The sequence below is a fragment of the Peromyscus californicus genome, unplaced genomic scaffold (genome assembly GCF_007827085.1).
Source record: "Peromyscus californicus insignis strain IS unplaced genomic scaffold, ASM782708v3 Scaffold_14__1_contigs__length_90479793_seg_2, whole genome shotgun sequence".
NCBI lineage: Eukaryota > Metazoa > Chordata > Mammalia > Rodentia > Cricetidae > Peromyscus > Peromyscus californicus.
Genome location: NW_026294436.1, coordinates 21,975,169 through 21,989,430, shown reverse-complemented (window position 1 = coordinate 21,989,430; position 14,262 = coordinate 21,975,169). Strand labels below are relative to the sequence as shown.

General features: G+C 51.9%; 1 protein-coding gene across 2 annotated transcripts; it reads left to right on the top strand.

Annotated features, from left to right (window-relative positions):
• Positions 1 to 3,028: 3,028 nt before the first annotated feature.
• On the top strand, positions 3,029 to 7,404 carry Elf3 (E74 like ETS transcription factor 3). 2 transcript variants are annotated; one of them, XM_052736562.1, is made up of 8 exons: positions 3,029 to 3,191; positions 3,611 to 3,832; positions 3,984 to 4,079; positions 4,276 to 4,395; positions 4,532 to 4,621; positions 4,778 to 4,894; positions 5,898 to 6,093; positions 6,644 to 7,404. In XM_052736562.1, exons 1-8 carry the CDS (start codon positions 3,029 to 3,031, stop codon positions 6,756 to 6,758), a joined length of 1,119 nt encoding a protein of 372 aa, XP_052592522.1. In that variant the 3' UTR covers positions 6,759 to 7,404. The 2 variants fall into 2 exon arrangements, with proteins under 2 accessions (XP_052592522.1, XP_052592520.1); XM_052736560.1 differs by having other exon boundaries at positions 3,536 to 3,832.
• Positions 7,405 to 14,262: the final 6,858 nt, after the last annotated feature.

Genomic DNA, 14,262 nt, shown 5'->3' with positions numbered 1-14,262 from the left:
CGCATGTCTTTATGTGGTGCTGGAGATTAAACCCAGGGCTTTGTGCACGCTAGGCAAGCACTCTACCAGCCACGCATGTGGAGGTCAGAATAATGTTGTGGAATCGTTTCTTTCCTGTCTTTCTGTGGATTCTAGAGATTGAATTTAGGCCGTCAGGTTTGTGCCGCAAATACTTTCATCCATTGAACCATCTTGCCAGCTCTTTGTTTTTGAGACAATGTTTCTTTAGTCTCACTAAGTTGCCCAGGCTACCCTCAAACTCAGTGTGCCTGCCTCAGCATCCTGAGTAGCTAGGACTCTAGGCACATGCGTCTGACTGGGACGCCTCCTTCTTACTGACGTGCAGAAACCACTGTCTTTGACCACCCGGATGCAGATGCTGAAGTATGAACCTCCTACCGCCTTTTTGCTGCCCTGGTGCTTCTACTCAGGGATTGTTAGAGGGATCTGCGAAGCTGGTCCCTTGTATTTGGGCTAAGGAAACCAAGAGCCATTGATAACGCGGGACTCATTGAGTGGGATGTTTGCGGCCAGAGGCACTGCGTGTAGGGAAAAGGCACTAGCAACATCTCGTCATTTTCCTAATTTGTAGCCAGAACAAACCACTTATGAAGACAACTACACATCATTTTTTTCCTTTTCCTTTTATTTTCTTTTTCTTTTTTCTTCCTTTTCTTTTTCTTTCTTTCTTTTTTTAATGTAGACCAGGCTTGACCTTGAACTCACAAGATTCACCTACCCTGGGAGGGTTGGGATTAAAGACACCCACTACCACACATGTCCAACCCTGCTTTTCAGTATTTTAAAAATTATATTTATAGCCAGATGTAGTGGCACATGCCTTTAGTCCCAGCACTCGGGAGGCAGAGGCAGTTGGATCTCTGTGAGTTGGAAGCTAGCCTGGTCTACATAGTTCCAGAATAGCCAGGACTATGTAGAGAGACCCTGTCTCCAAATATATATTATAGTGTGTGTGTGTGTGTGTGTGTGTGTGTGTGTGTGTGTGTGTGTGTGTGTACACTTGCACATGTGCACATGGAGGTCAGAAGGCCACATTGCAGGAATTAGTTCTCTCCCTTTATCGTGGATGGGACACAGGTCATCAGGCTTGGCAGCAGGTACCCTTACCCACTGAGCCGTCTTTCCAGCCCTACAGTGCTTGTTGAATGTCTTTATATGAAGGTTGTTATGTTTAAAATGTTCTGTGCCGGTTAGGGCGGCTTACACCTTTAATTCCAGCCTATCTCTTGAGTTTGAGGCCAGCCTCCTATAAATACATAGTGAAACACTGTCTCAAAAAACAAACTGTTCTGGATACAGAGCCCATTTGTAGAGTGCTTGCCTAGGATGCTCCGGACTCAACTTCCAACACCTCTTTTTTGTTTATTTGTTTTTGAGACAGCCCAGGCTGTTCTGGAACTTGCTCTGTAGCCCAGGCTGACCTCAAACTCTGACAGCCTCTGCCTCCCGAATGCTGAGATTAGAGGCTTGTACCACCGCTTTCCGGGTTTTTGTTTTTTAAGTACCTGGTGAACAGTCTATTAACATACACAGTTCCTTTTTTGTCTGTAATGACCCGAGTGTTGGGCTTTTGACCACTAGAGGGCAGCAGGCAGATACTGATGGACTGGGTCGAGAAAAGGGTAATCACTAGAAGATGAGACGAAGGCTTACCCATGTGATCTCCAGCACCTCCAGCCGACCCTAGGCAGCTAGAACGCCACAGGCAACATGTTAGATCTTTGAAGTAGCGCCCGATCTTTCCCACTGCGGAACAACCATTCGTGCTTGGGTGGGCTCCAGACAGGCAAAGTGCCACCAAACGCCCTGTGGCTGGCTAGACTGGCAGATTCAAACCACCCCTGGACCGTGAATATGGCCCAGTGTAACGCCTAGAGGCTTCCAGCTCCCCAGTTTCTGGATGTTGTGGAGAAAATCCCTTACTCTCTGTAAATTCTATAGGCCTTTTTGTCCCCAGACCTAGACAGATGCAGTTCTGACCCAGACACCGGTTCAGATTCCTCACCCTGCTCTCCTCTCCTTAATCCAGCCCTGGTCTGGCCCCCCAGGAAGAATTTCCCGGGCCAGAGAGCCGCCTAAAGGACATGTGCCCACCCCAGCAATGTTCCCGCCACCTGCCCAGTCCAGTACCCAGGGCCCAACCCCAGAGGGTGCGGAATGACACTCTGACAATCATTAAACAAGCCAGGCCTGATTTCCCAGCACCGCCTGCTAGGATCTGGGCCAAGTGGCACGGAATATGCAAATCACCTGGGACCGGGAGCCTGGTCTGAAGGAAATCCCCTGCATCCAATGAGCCACCAGCTCAGGTTACAACTGGGGACGCACACTAAGACCTGGCGGGGAGGAGCTCGCGCACTGCTCTATTTAGGTGCGGGTGGGGGAGCGCTCTAGCCACACTCATCACTTGATACCTGGCTGGAGCCTTCAGTTACCTAGATTTCTTCCCTTCCTGTGGCCTCAGGAGCCTGCTTATCCGCCTGCCACATCGAACGAACCCTGACACTCGGTAGGGTCACCTTCCCTAACTCCGGTCCCGGGAACCGTCCAGTGGATTTACAATTCTGAACTTACTTTAGCTTGGAGCTCCCTAGCCGGGAGTGTTAGGGCTGCGGGGGTGTTCCGGGACTGGTCGGAGACCAGATCAGTGTCTTGGAGGGACAGGGTGGCTTGTTTGGTTCAAGGGCCCAGGTGATTTGTGGAGGGAGCCCGAGCAGAGTTTGTCTCGTGATTCCCCCCTGCTTGAGATTATTTTTAATTTTTTTGGAGCGGAATTTCCCAGTTTGGCGCCGGCCGGCCTGGCGCTTCTAGGCTCAAGAGATCATCCAGCCTCAGCTTCCCAAATAGCTGGTTCTTCAGGGGCTTTTTGAAGGGAGAATGTCTACAGCAACACCGAACTCCTTCCTGCCTCTTGGCTGTTGCTGCCCAGACTTGGCCAGAACAGAGTAATGGAAATGCTCCTTGACCTGCACCCTCACCAACCTGTCTCCTCTTCCCAGGGGGCCTCATGGCTGCCACCTGTGAGATCAGCAACGTTTTTAGTAACTACTTCAACGCCATGTACAGTTCAGAAGACCCCACCCTGGCTCCCGCTCCTCCATCGACTACCTTTGGCACAGATGACTTGGTGTTCACCCTGAACAACCCCCAGATGTCGCTGGACGGTCCAGGTGAGTGCTGTGCAATGGGTATCTGCGAGATAGAACACTTGTCTAAGAGGTTCTTTGATAAATGGGGAGGGAGGAAGGTCTCCAAGGGAACCCCCAGGGCTAGGGGCCCGGGGAGAATTTATTCATTTAGTTATTTGAGCAGTGCTGGGGAAAGAATCCAACCAAGCAAAAGCTTATGCATGCTAGACTGTGCTCCCAGCCCCTGAGAATCCTGTAGTGGCTGAGGTGGTGGGAAATATAGGGTAGGTAGGGACTGTGATAAACTGAGGAAAACTCTGAAACCAGGGGTATCATGATTGTGAATATTACCCCCTGCACACACACACACCCCAGGGGTAGGGTAGGACCTCAGACAAGATCCCAAAGGGACATCAGAACCGGGTCCTGTGTTGACCCTCTGGCTGTACTCCACCTTTCAGAGAAGGCAAGCTGGTCAGGGGAGCAGCCCCAGTTCTGGTCGAAGACGCAGGTTTTGGACTGGATCAGCTACCAAGTGGAGAAGAACAAATACGACGCCAGTTCCATCGACTTCTCGCGATGTGATATGGATGGGGCCACCCTCTGCAGCTGTGCCCTTGAGGAGCTACGGCTGGTCTTTGGGCCTCTGGGAGACCAGCTCCATGCCCAGCTTCGGGACCTCAGTAAGTCCAGGCCAGGGGAGCCACGGGAACTAGAGAGTGACCAGGGAAGATGGGCCTTGGGAAGGACTTGGAGCTCCTGGCTAGAGGGCACAGCCAGCGAGCCCCGCCGCTGGCCAGAGGTGCTGAGTGACCGCCTCCCTGCCTCTGCCAGCCTCCAGCTCTTCTGATGAACTCAGCTGGATCATTGAGCTGCTGGAGAAAGATGGCATGGCCTTCCAGGAGGGCGTAGGAGACTCGGGCCCCTTTGGTGAGAACCCATTTTTTCTTTCCCCCTCTTTCTCCAGCTTCTCTTTCCCGCCTGCGACCTTTCCAAAGTGCGAGATAGATACTCTCCCAACTAGAAAGAAAAGCACTCCATAGCCAGTTCTCCAGGCCCCTGGGTGGTCTCACCTGTCCCTTGCTGGTCCCCTGGGCCTCTCTAAGCTCCAACTTCTTTTTCCCAGATCAAGGAAGCCCTTTTGCCCAGGAGCTGTTGGATGATGGCCGCCAGGCCAGCCCCTACTATGGCGGTAGCTATGGCCCTGGAGCGCCCTCCCCTGGTAGCTCTGATGTCTCTACTGCAGGTAAGAGTCCTCCTGTGCTTGCCTTAGTCTCCCTTCTCCAAACGCCCCAGAGTGCATCGGGCACCCCAGAACGAGCACCTGAGTCTGCAGACAGTAGCTGGTTAGGCAGTACTCAAGCTGACTTCTCCACCCCCAGGAACCGCTACACCCCAGAGTTCCCACTCCTGTGACTCCGGGGGAAGCGACCTGGACCTGGATCTCACTGACAGCAAGGTCTTCCCTAGAGGTGAGTTGAGGGCTGGTCTGTCGGGGGGGTCCTGGTCCACCGCGCCCAACCCCTCTCTTCCATCCTCCTCTGCTCTGCTGTGGTTTCCATAGCAAGGCTCCTCCCCATTGACGCCCGGCCCTCACCTTCTGCTGACCTTCCGACCCCTTCCCATAGATGGCTTTCCTGACTGTAAGAAGGGGGAACCCAAGCATGGGAAGAGGAAACGGGGGCGTCCACGAAAGCTGAGCAAGGAGTACTGGGACTGCCTAGAGGGCAAGAAGAGCAAGCATGGTGCGTTTTCGGGGCTGGCGGGCCTGTGGGTGGAGGACTCCATTCCTCCTGCCCCTTCTCGGGGCGGCCAGCGGGCCTGTGGGCGGAGGACTCCATTCCTCCTGCCCCTTCTCGGGGCGGCCGGCGGGCCTGTGGGCGGAGGACTCCATTCCTCCTGCCCCTTCTCGGGGCCTCTGGAGTTTCCTCGGTCACTTTCTTACCTCTGTGAACAGTTGGGGGGCTCCATGACACTAGCAATCACCCCATTACAGAGGCCTGCTTGGACTCAGAGAAGAGGGGAAACTGAGGCTCCTAGGGGGATGCTCATAGAGAGAGCCCGGGCTTCCTACATACTCCCTCTCTAACGTTTTGTCCTTGGCCCCTGTCTTGCCTGATGGAACTTACTGGTGGTGAGGAGGCAGCTGGCGGGTGCTCAGAGTCCAGTGGGCTGGGCTGGCTGCCACTCCAGGCACAGCCTGCTGAAGGGGCCTCGCCTCGGGCTTTGTGTGTTCCAGCTGCACCGAGCCACCTGGAGGTCACCCCAAAGGTCTTGCTTGCCTCCTCTTTCATACATACAGGCCTGCATGCATGCACTCATGGCCTGCTTTTATTCTTGTCCTGAGGGGATCCGGTTGGTCCCCCCCCCCCCCCCAAAGGAAGCTGTTCCTTGGTCCTCCGGGCTATAGCCAACTCTCTGTCCCCATGTGCGCCAAGTCCTCCCCAACGTTGGTCCCATTGATCCCTGAGCCCCACAGAAAGTAGTGTCTCTCTGTCCATCTTAACCAGGTGTTTGAGTCTTTATCTGGTGAGAGAATCGTGTGCTCTGTGCAGTCTGCCTAGTACACTGCATTTGGGGGCAGAGAAGGAAATAGCCACTACAGCAATCACTAAGCAGACATTGCCCAGTGCTTCTCAAAGGGCTGTCATAGCTTTGGCTCTTAGCATGGTTGAGATGGGTGAGGCCAGAGGGCCTGGAGGAGAGGGGCGCCCCAGACTAACAACTGAGGAGCTCTTTCCCTTGTAGCCCCCAGAGGCACTCATCTGTGGGAGTTCATTCGGGACATTCTCATCCACCCTGAGCTCAACGAAGGCCTCATGAAGTGGGAGAACCGGCATGAGGGTGTGTTCAAGTTCCTCCGCTCAGAGGCCGTGGCCCAACTGTGGGGCCAAAAGAAAAAGAACAGCAACATGACCTATGAGAAACTGAGCCGGGCCATGAGGTGAGCTGGTGCCTGGCATCTGGTGGGGACAGACGCCAGGACCTCTCGTTGGACCCCACTGTCTTCTTCCAGGTTACACGTGACAGGTGTGAGGCCCACAGGGCAGGGTTGGCCTAGTTGGTTCCTTGGTCAGTTGAAGCATGAAGAAAGCGTTAGTCGGACATCGGAGCCCCTTCGCTTCAGCTAACATTTCTGGTTTCTGCAGATTTGTTCTAAGAAAGACACACTTGGAGTGTGATAGAAAAGGCAGTGTTTTTGCACCTCAGCTCCCTTGCCCTGCCTGCCAGAGGGTGGGCTAGGCTAGTTCAGCATCACCAACGTCCCCCCCATCCCTGTGTTCTTGTGCCTTCATGAAAAGCCCCAGGACATAGCTAGAAGGCACAGGGACGTTAATGCAGAAACAGAAACAGGTGCTGGGCCGTAATTACAGACCAGTGTGGCCACAGCAGGTGGGACGGAGGAAGGCTCAGGGCGGCGAAGCCAGGGGAACCTCGCGCATGGCACGTCTCCTGCCTGGCCCTCTCTGACCGACCACCTTCCTCCCACTCAGGTACTACTACAAACGCGAGATCCTGGAACGGGTGGATGGCCGGCGCCTCGTCTACAAGTTCGGCAAGAACTCCAGTGGCTGGAAAGAGGAAGAGGTGACAGAGAGTCTGAATTAAGGGTCAGGACTGGACCCCGGACCTGACTCAGACACGAACTCAGAACTGAAACTTTCCTGGAAGGACAGGCAGGCCGGAAGGCCCCCTTGATGTGGATGTGTTCCCTGTGTTGCTGTGGAGAGGAGGAACCTGCGGGGTGTATTGGATCCTGAAGTGCAGCCTGTGGCCTCTCCTCGCCCTCCTTTTGGAATTACAAGCCCCAGGGTTTGAAGTGACTTGTTCGCTGACTCTACAGCTGTGAGGCCAGCTCCCTCCAGTCCCAGCGCTGACTGCAGAAGAGAACCACCTGCGGATGCCCGGACTCGGGCCCAGGAGGCTGGGGAGACTGTGGGAGGGAGAGAGTACAGAAGGGACAGGGCTGTGTTCTCCAGCACTTCTTCCTGGACTGACTTCCACCTCTCAGTACTCGGGCTCCACAGGCGAGGCTTGGAGTGTCCCTAATTTATGTGCTATAAATATTTCAGGTGTACATAGAGAGCTATTTTTTCTAAAGCGTTCCCCTCCCTGATCTCCCACTGAATGCCGGTGGCCAGATCGACTGTTCTAGGGCTCCTATGACTGGACCAGTGAGAAGTGGGGTGATGCCAGACCCCCCAAGATGGGGTTCCTGGATCTCTTTTCCTGTGAATGGAGGCTTAGGCCTCCAATAAAGTGCCTTCTAGGCTTTTTCTAACCTTGGTCTGAACTGTGTATTGAAATTTGGGGCTATGGATTGGATACAGCATGGAGATGGGAGGGAGAAGAGATAAACATGCAGAAAGAGGTACTTGAAGGCTGGGTATGGACTTCTGTAGCTGGAGGGCTGGTTGGAGGCTGAGAGAGCAAAGAAAATGGGTGAGGCTTCTCACTACCGAGAGAGCACCCAAGGCTTCGCACTAGCAAGGACATGGGTTCAGAAACCCTGCTGTCACCAACCACGTGCTCAGTGACCTTGGCCAAATCTGCCTTCTTCAGGGCTGCTTCCTCTTGTACAACGAGCGTTTGGATCTGATGTCCTCCAAGAAGTCTAGAATTGCAAGTCCAGCCTTGTGAACAGATGCCTTTGCGTTCTAGCCAAATTGGCTGCATGTTAAAGATCTGTAATCTGAATCCTAGCTTTTGTGACCGACATGCAATCACAGATAGGATCTTGTAAAGTGAAAAAGCAAAACAAAATGGAGCTGCGAGCTTGATGAGAAAGAATGGGAGGTGATCATTGCTGGCAGCCAAGTCTTCAGCCAGACTCTGGGCTAAGGCCACCGCCCCCCTACTTAGTCTCATTTCATTCTCTCTCAGAAAGAGTTTATCCCAGTATAGACGCAGAGAGTTCGATTCCATAGGTGTTTCTAGGCTCCACTCTTTATCTTGGGCTTGGGAGCATCTCTAACTTGGTTTTTGGTTGTTTTATTATTTAGAGACAAGGAGACAGGATTTCATGGTACAGACCAGACTGGCCTCCAGCTGAGAGATCTGTCAGCAGTCTGGCCCCCTATCCCCAACCCTCCACCCCAGTGCTGGGTTGAAAGGCATGCCCTGTACCACCTAGATCTCTCTGAGTTATATAAATTTTCCTTTCAATAAAGAAAATGTTTCATTGGATATTTTCAATAAAGAAAATATTTTATTGAAATGTTAAGGAAGTTATATGTTTATAACTTAAAAGTTATATGTTTAAAAAGTGGCACAGGCCTTTAATCCCAGCACTGAGGAGGCAGAGGCAGGTGGATCTCTGAATTCCAGGCCGGTCTTGTGTACAGAGGGAGTTCCAGACAGCTGGGACTACAGAGATGCCCTGTCTCAAAAAAAAAAACAAAAACAAAAACCCGATGTGAGGCCCTATTTCTTCAGAGCCTCTGGCATGCTGCTCATCTCTGGTGCTTGCACCTGAACTGTCCTCAGAGCCCTGGCATGCTGTTGTCTGTCTGTCCAGGGCATTAGTAACCCTCCTACGAAACTACTGCCACACACACAAAGTGAAGTGCTGAGGGTGGGGCATGGTAGTTCACTTGACTGTAAGGCCAGAACTTGGGGAACAACGCAAGAGAATTGCTGTGAGGTTGTTTTTGTTTGTTTGGTTTCCTTTTTTGAGACAGGGTTTCTCTGTCTAACAGTCCTGGCTGTCCTGGAACTTCGTAAAACAGGCTGGCCTCGAACTCACAGAGATCCGCCTGCCTGAGTGCTGGGATCAAAGGTGTGCGCCACCACTGCCCTGCCACTGGTTGAGTTTTGACGTCAGCCTGGTGACCACAAAGTTCCAGGCCAGCCAGGGTTATGCAGAGAGATTCTTTCTTCATACTCCTGTGCCCCACCCCCAGCACACGCCCACACATAAAAACCCACCAAGCCATTCCGTAAGAGAGCTAATTAACGCCTAGTTGCCTTGGAAATGCCAGACTGTTCTACTCCCTAAGGAGTGCAGATAAAGGAGGAATCTTGAAAAGAGGAGCGTCTGCTCGCTTGTGTTAGGTCTGGAAATGGGGCTTGCTCTAGGGAAGAAGTCGGGGAGGTGGGATGAAGAGTCTAGTGGCGTGGTGAAAGCCTCTAGAATCTTCTGGAGCCATTTTGGAACACGTCCTTCCATTTTGGCAAGAGCAGGGAGGCAGGCTTCATGCTGTGGCGGCCACCTAGCTGGGGAAGCTTGGGCTCCACTTGGCCAAACAATGACCTCATTTGTATGTGCGGGAGGGCACACTGCTAGTCTCCGCTGAGCTGTCTGTGGAGTCCTTCCTCCCTTAAAGAGACAACACAATCTCTTGTTGACGAAGCTCCCCTAATGAAAAGCAGAGGGGTTTGGGGGGGAGGAGGCTGTCCTTGCCATGCTTCCCTAGGGCATCAGTCTTCTCAGCTCCAAAGAGGAGACCTCCGAGGGGAGCCTCACCTCTTAGGTATGTGTGGGCCAAGAGGGTTGAGAAGCTTGCCCAACCTCTAACCCTGCTGAGGCAGCTGCTCCCGAGGCCGGACCAGTCCCTTGTCCTGCTCTCCTCAGTTTGGAAGGTGCTTCCCTCATCTCACTATCACAAGGGGTCCACCCCACAGCCCCCCCCAAGAAGACCAGGTGTCCCATTTCACTGATGGGAGCAAAAGCCGCCTCACTGTCACTGGTCAGGTGAGAGTGTAGGGACCAGAAACCCGGCATTCCTGCCTGGGCCTGGGGCAGAGTCCTCAGGGACAGCCTTTTAGGATATAGTTTCACTCTATAACCAAACCTGTCTAGAATTCCATGTTGTAGCCCAGGCTTGCCTTGAACAAGCATTGATCCTCCTGCCTCAGCTTCCCAAGTGGTGGGGTTCTTCCAGGGTTTTGTTTTGCTTATTTATTTATTTATTTATTTACTTTTGAGATAGGCTCTCACTCTATAGACCCACAGACTAACAACCCAAGTTCATTATGAAGCGCAGGCTAGCTTCAAATTGTTTGATCCTCTTGCTCCAGCCTCTAAAGGTTGCCATGCCCAGCCTCTGGGAAGTATCTCTTACCCGAATCTTTTCCCTCAGTATTTCTCTCTTCCCTCTACCCAACAGGACATGTGGTGTCCTGCAAACCCGGAGGCTGGCATTTCTCAGCTCTCTGTGGAAGCCAGAACACTTATCCCAAGTCTCACCAGTCCAGGGGCCATCCTGTCCTCTGCCACCTGCCCTGGGTCCTCTAGGTGTGTCTTGGGTGGGGCTGTTTATATTCTGCCCTGAGCTGGTCACCTCTTATCAACTTTCTGTGGGATCATGTGTGTTACTGGGTGGGTCACGGAGAGGTCAACACTCCAGGGCTTGGGTGTGCCCAGTGGGCCCAGGCCTGGGGGCGGGTGGGGGCTGGGTTGGCTGTCATACTTACTCTGAATGGTTCCCAGAATCCCACAGCCCCACCCTCCCATTCTGGCTTTGCAGCTACTCCTGGAGGGAGGTGAAGTGAGAGGATTTTGGGGTGGTGTTGTTGTTGTTACATTAATTAATGATAGGATGGCTATTTCACTGAATTTTCACCACTGGGAAAAGATGAATTTGTTGACTGCTGTGCTGGGCCTTTTGGCATTAGTCAACACCTTGTGCATCTCAATTCTCTCAAAGTAGGAACTTTTCTAGGTGGTTTTTTGTTTTTGTTTTTATCCCGTCTGTCTGTTGTACACTTCGGTCCCAGCTCCACTAAAGAAGCTTACAATGTCAGCTCCTAGCACAGAGGAGTGCTTCATAAGTGACCATCAAACTGCCTTGCGAGGGTCCCTGCCCTGGTAGCTCCCTGTGTACAGGTGCACAGACACACGGGACTCATGCCACAAAGTCAACACACATACACACATCACATTCCATACACCACTTACACCAACGTACAGTCACCACATGCATACACACATCACATAATTCCACACACCACTTACACCAGCATACAGTCACCGCACACATACACACATCACAGAATTCCATACACCACTTACATACAGTCACACACTCAAAACAATCCTTCATCATGCATACTTTCGGGCACTGCAGGCACTACAAGTCACACTCACCGAGGCCATACATTGAGGAACACACACTCACACACACTCACACCTTACTTACACAGCCACATGCACTCACAGTCAGACTCAGACCCCTGCTGTGAGATCAGCCTTCCAGACTGTCCACCTCAGCGCTTTGTCTACATAGCTCCTCCCTTCCCTGGGTCAAGGGCTCCCTTCTTTGGAGCATTTTGTGTTCTCCCTCTAAGTGGATTACCCTTTCCTCCATTGACAATGGGATTTTTTTGTTTTGTTTTAGTTTTGTTTATTTTTTTGAGACAAGGTTTCTCTGTATAGCCCTGGCTGTCCTGGAACTCACTTTTTGTATCAAGCTGGCCTTGAACTCACAGAGATCCTCTTGCCTCTGCTTCCCAAGCGCTAGGATCAAAAGTGTGCACCACCACTGCCTGGCCCCAAAATGGAATTTTTTGAATTTCCAGAGCCCAGAGCAAAGTGAAAACGTAGGCCTTCTTTTAGAAACTCTCTAAAGCTGGGCAAAGTGTCTCCAGCCTGTAATCCCAACTCATGGGAGGGTAAGGCGGATGGACTGCTGCTGAGTTCCAGGCTCAAAACAAACAACACATTATTTTAAAAAATTCTAAAAGGCCACATTGAGAGCATGACCTCAGACATGCTACCATCCTGCACAGGTCTCCCTGTCCCTCGGCCTGTTGACTGCAGTACCACCCATCATGCCTTCTGCTGCAGGTAAGTTTTCAACAGTCAGCGAACATTGAGCAAGTTGTTAATTTTTTTTAATTGGGGGAGGGGGAGATCAGAGCTACAGGAACCAAATGAATCCATGCCTTCCCTTTCAAAGCTCAGAAGATCCAGCAAGCTGAGCCTCTGCAGCCGCTGGCCTTAGTCTGACCAAGTAGAGTGAATCAGTGGGCCAGGCAGAAGCTGGAGGACCAGAGGATAGAAAGTTCATTTGAGTGACCTTCAGGCCTAGGTGGGGCAATAGAGCAGAGAGGCCTTAACACACACACACACACACACACACACACACGCACGCACGCACGCACGCACGCACGCACGCACGCACGCGCACAATCATGCTGTTCCCCCCAAGTTGTCAGCATCACTTGTACACAGTACTTCCACTGCCTGGGAGCATGTCTGCTTTCCACTTGGTTCTGCATTCTGGGATTGTTTTTGATGCCCCTCTCCCTGACAAAGGGATGGGCTTGTTGAGGCTGTCTGTCAGTAAACACATGGATGATGGTGCTGAGGGCCAGAGGGAGTTAGGGTCAGCCCTTTCTATTCTGCGTGTTTGAGATGGAGACCAAGAACACAGAAGGGTCCATCAAGGCTACTATACAGGGACCCAAGGTCCCATGGGAAGGATATGAAGGGAGCTCCCCAAGGCGGCCGCTCCTGGGGGATGCTGCTTGCTTCTCACCCTACGGCCCCACAGCTGGTGCTGCTGCTACTGCTGCTACGTGCAGAGCTAGGCTGGGGCAGCAGCAGCAAGTAGGGCAGCTCAGAGCTGCCCGTTACTGGAACCAGCACATGAACATTGGAGCTGATCCAAGAAGCCACGCCCAGTGTCCCCGCGTGACTCAGTCTCACCTGCCCATCCCCACACCTGCCGGCCTCTGTGACCCACTCTACAGGGCTGACGGCAAAGTCTGAACATGCAAGGCATGCTGGGATTTAGAGTCCTTGCATCTCAAGCCAGGTTCCAAGAGCCCCTGCAAGGAGGGGCCAATGGGGAGTGGGGGGTGGAGTGGAAAAACTACCATTACCATGGAGACTGCAGACCGCCATCTAACGTCTCCCCTTTAATAGACGAAAATGAAACACCGCAGTGGATAAAGACTCCAGAAAATCAACCTCCTCTCACAGGGTGCCTCCCCACAACGCCTCACAATCTGGTGCAGCTGAGGCCGGCCTTGAACTCAGTACGTTGCCCTGAATGACCTGAACACCTCCTGATACTTCTGCCTCCACTTTCCAAGTTCTAGGATTACAGGTGTGAGTCACCACACCCAGTCATATTACTTTTCATATATCAAATTGGCAAAGAATAAAAAGAATGTTGAAGTGGGTGTGGTGGCTCACATCTGTAATTACAGCACTCAGGAGGTAGCAATAAATTCAAGGCCAGCCTGGGCTACATGGCAAGCCATCCAGAGCTACCTAGTGAGGCCCAGTCTCAAAAAATAAAAAAATAAACAAAATAAAAAACAAAACAAAACAAGATAAAATGCTGCCGGGTATGGTGACACATACTTGTAATCCCAGCACCCTGCAGGTGGAAGCTCAGGGTCATCTTTGGATACCTAGCAAGTTTCAGGCCAGCTTGGGCTTTGAAACTTAGAAAGAAAAAAAAATCAGGTATGATAGCACACACCAATAATAATACTATACTTGGAATAGAGGCAAGAGAATCACTTCAAACTGTAAACTGGCTGCCAGGTCTACATAGAGTCCTAGACCGGCCAGTGTTATACAGCTAGACCTTGGGGATGGGGAGGGGAAGGAGGGGAGAGGAAGAAGAGGAGGAAGAGAGAAGGGGGGGAGGGAAGGGGGGAGAGAAAGAATAGGTTTCTATAGGTTTTGTGGGTTTTATTGTTGTTGTTTGGTTGGTTGTTTTTGGGGGGGCGGGGGGAAGAAGAAGAAGCAGGGTTTCTCTGTGTAGCAGTCCTGTCTGTCCTGAAACTCATTCTAGAGACCAGGCTGACCTCCAATTCACAAAGATCCTCCTGCCTCTGCCTCCCAAGTGCTGGCATTAGAGGCGCCACTAGCGCCCAGTAACACTTTGTATTTTATTTTATGCACATGTGCTATATGCACGTATACTTGTTCCTGTGGGGTGTGTGTGTGTGTGTGTGTGTGTGTGTGTGTGTGTGTGTGTGTGTTCAGGTACATGCACGTGTGTGTCTATGTGTAGATACAGACTTTGGATGTCTTCCTCTATGGAGCTTTACTTTGCTTACTTATTTATTTTTGTTTTTTGAGACAAAGTCTCTTTATTTAGTATTGGCTGTCCTAGAATTTACTACGTAGACCAGACTGGCCTCAAACTCA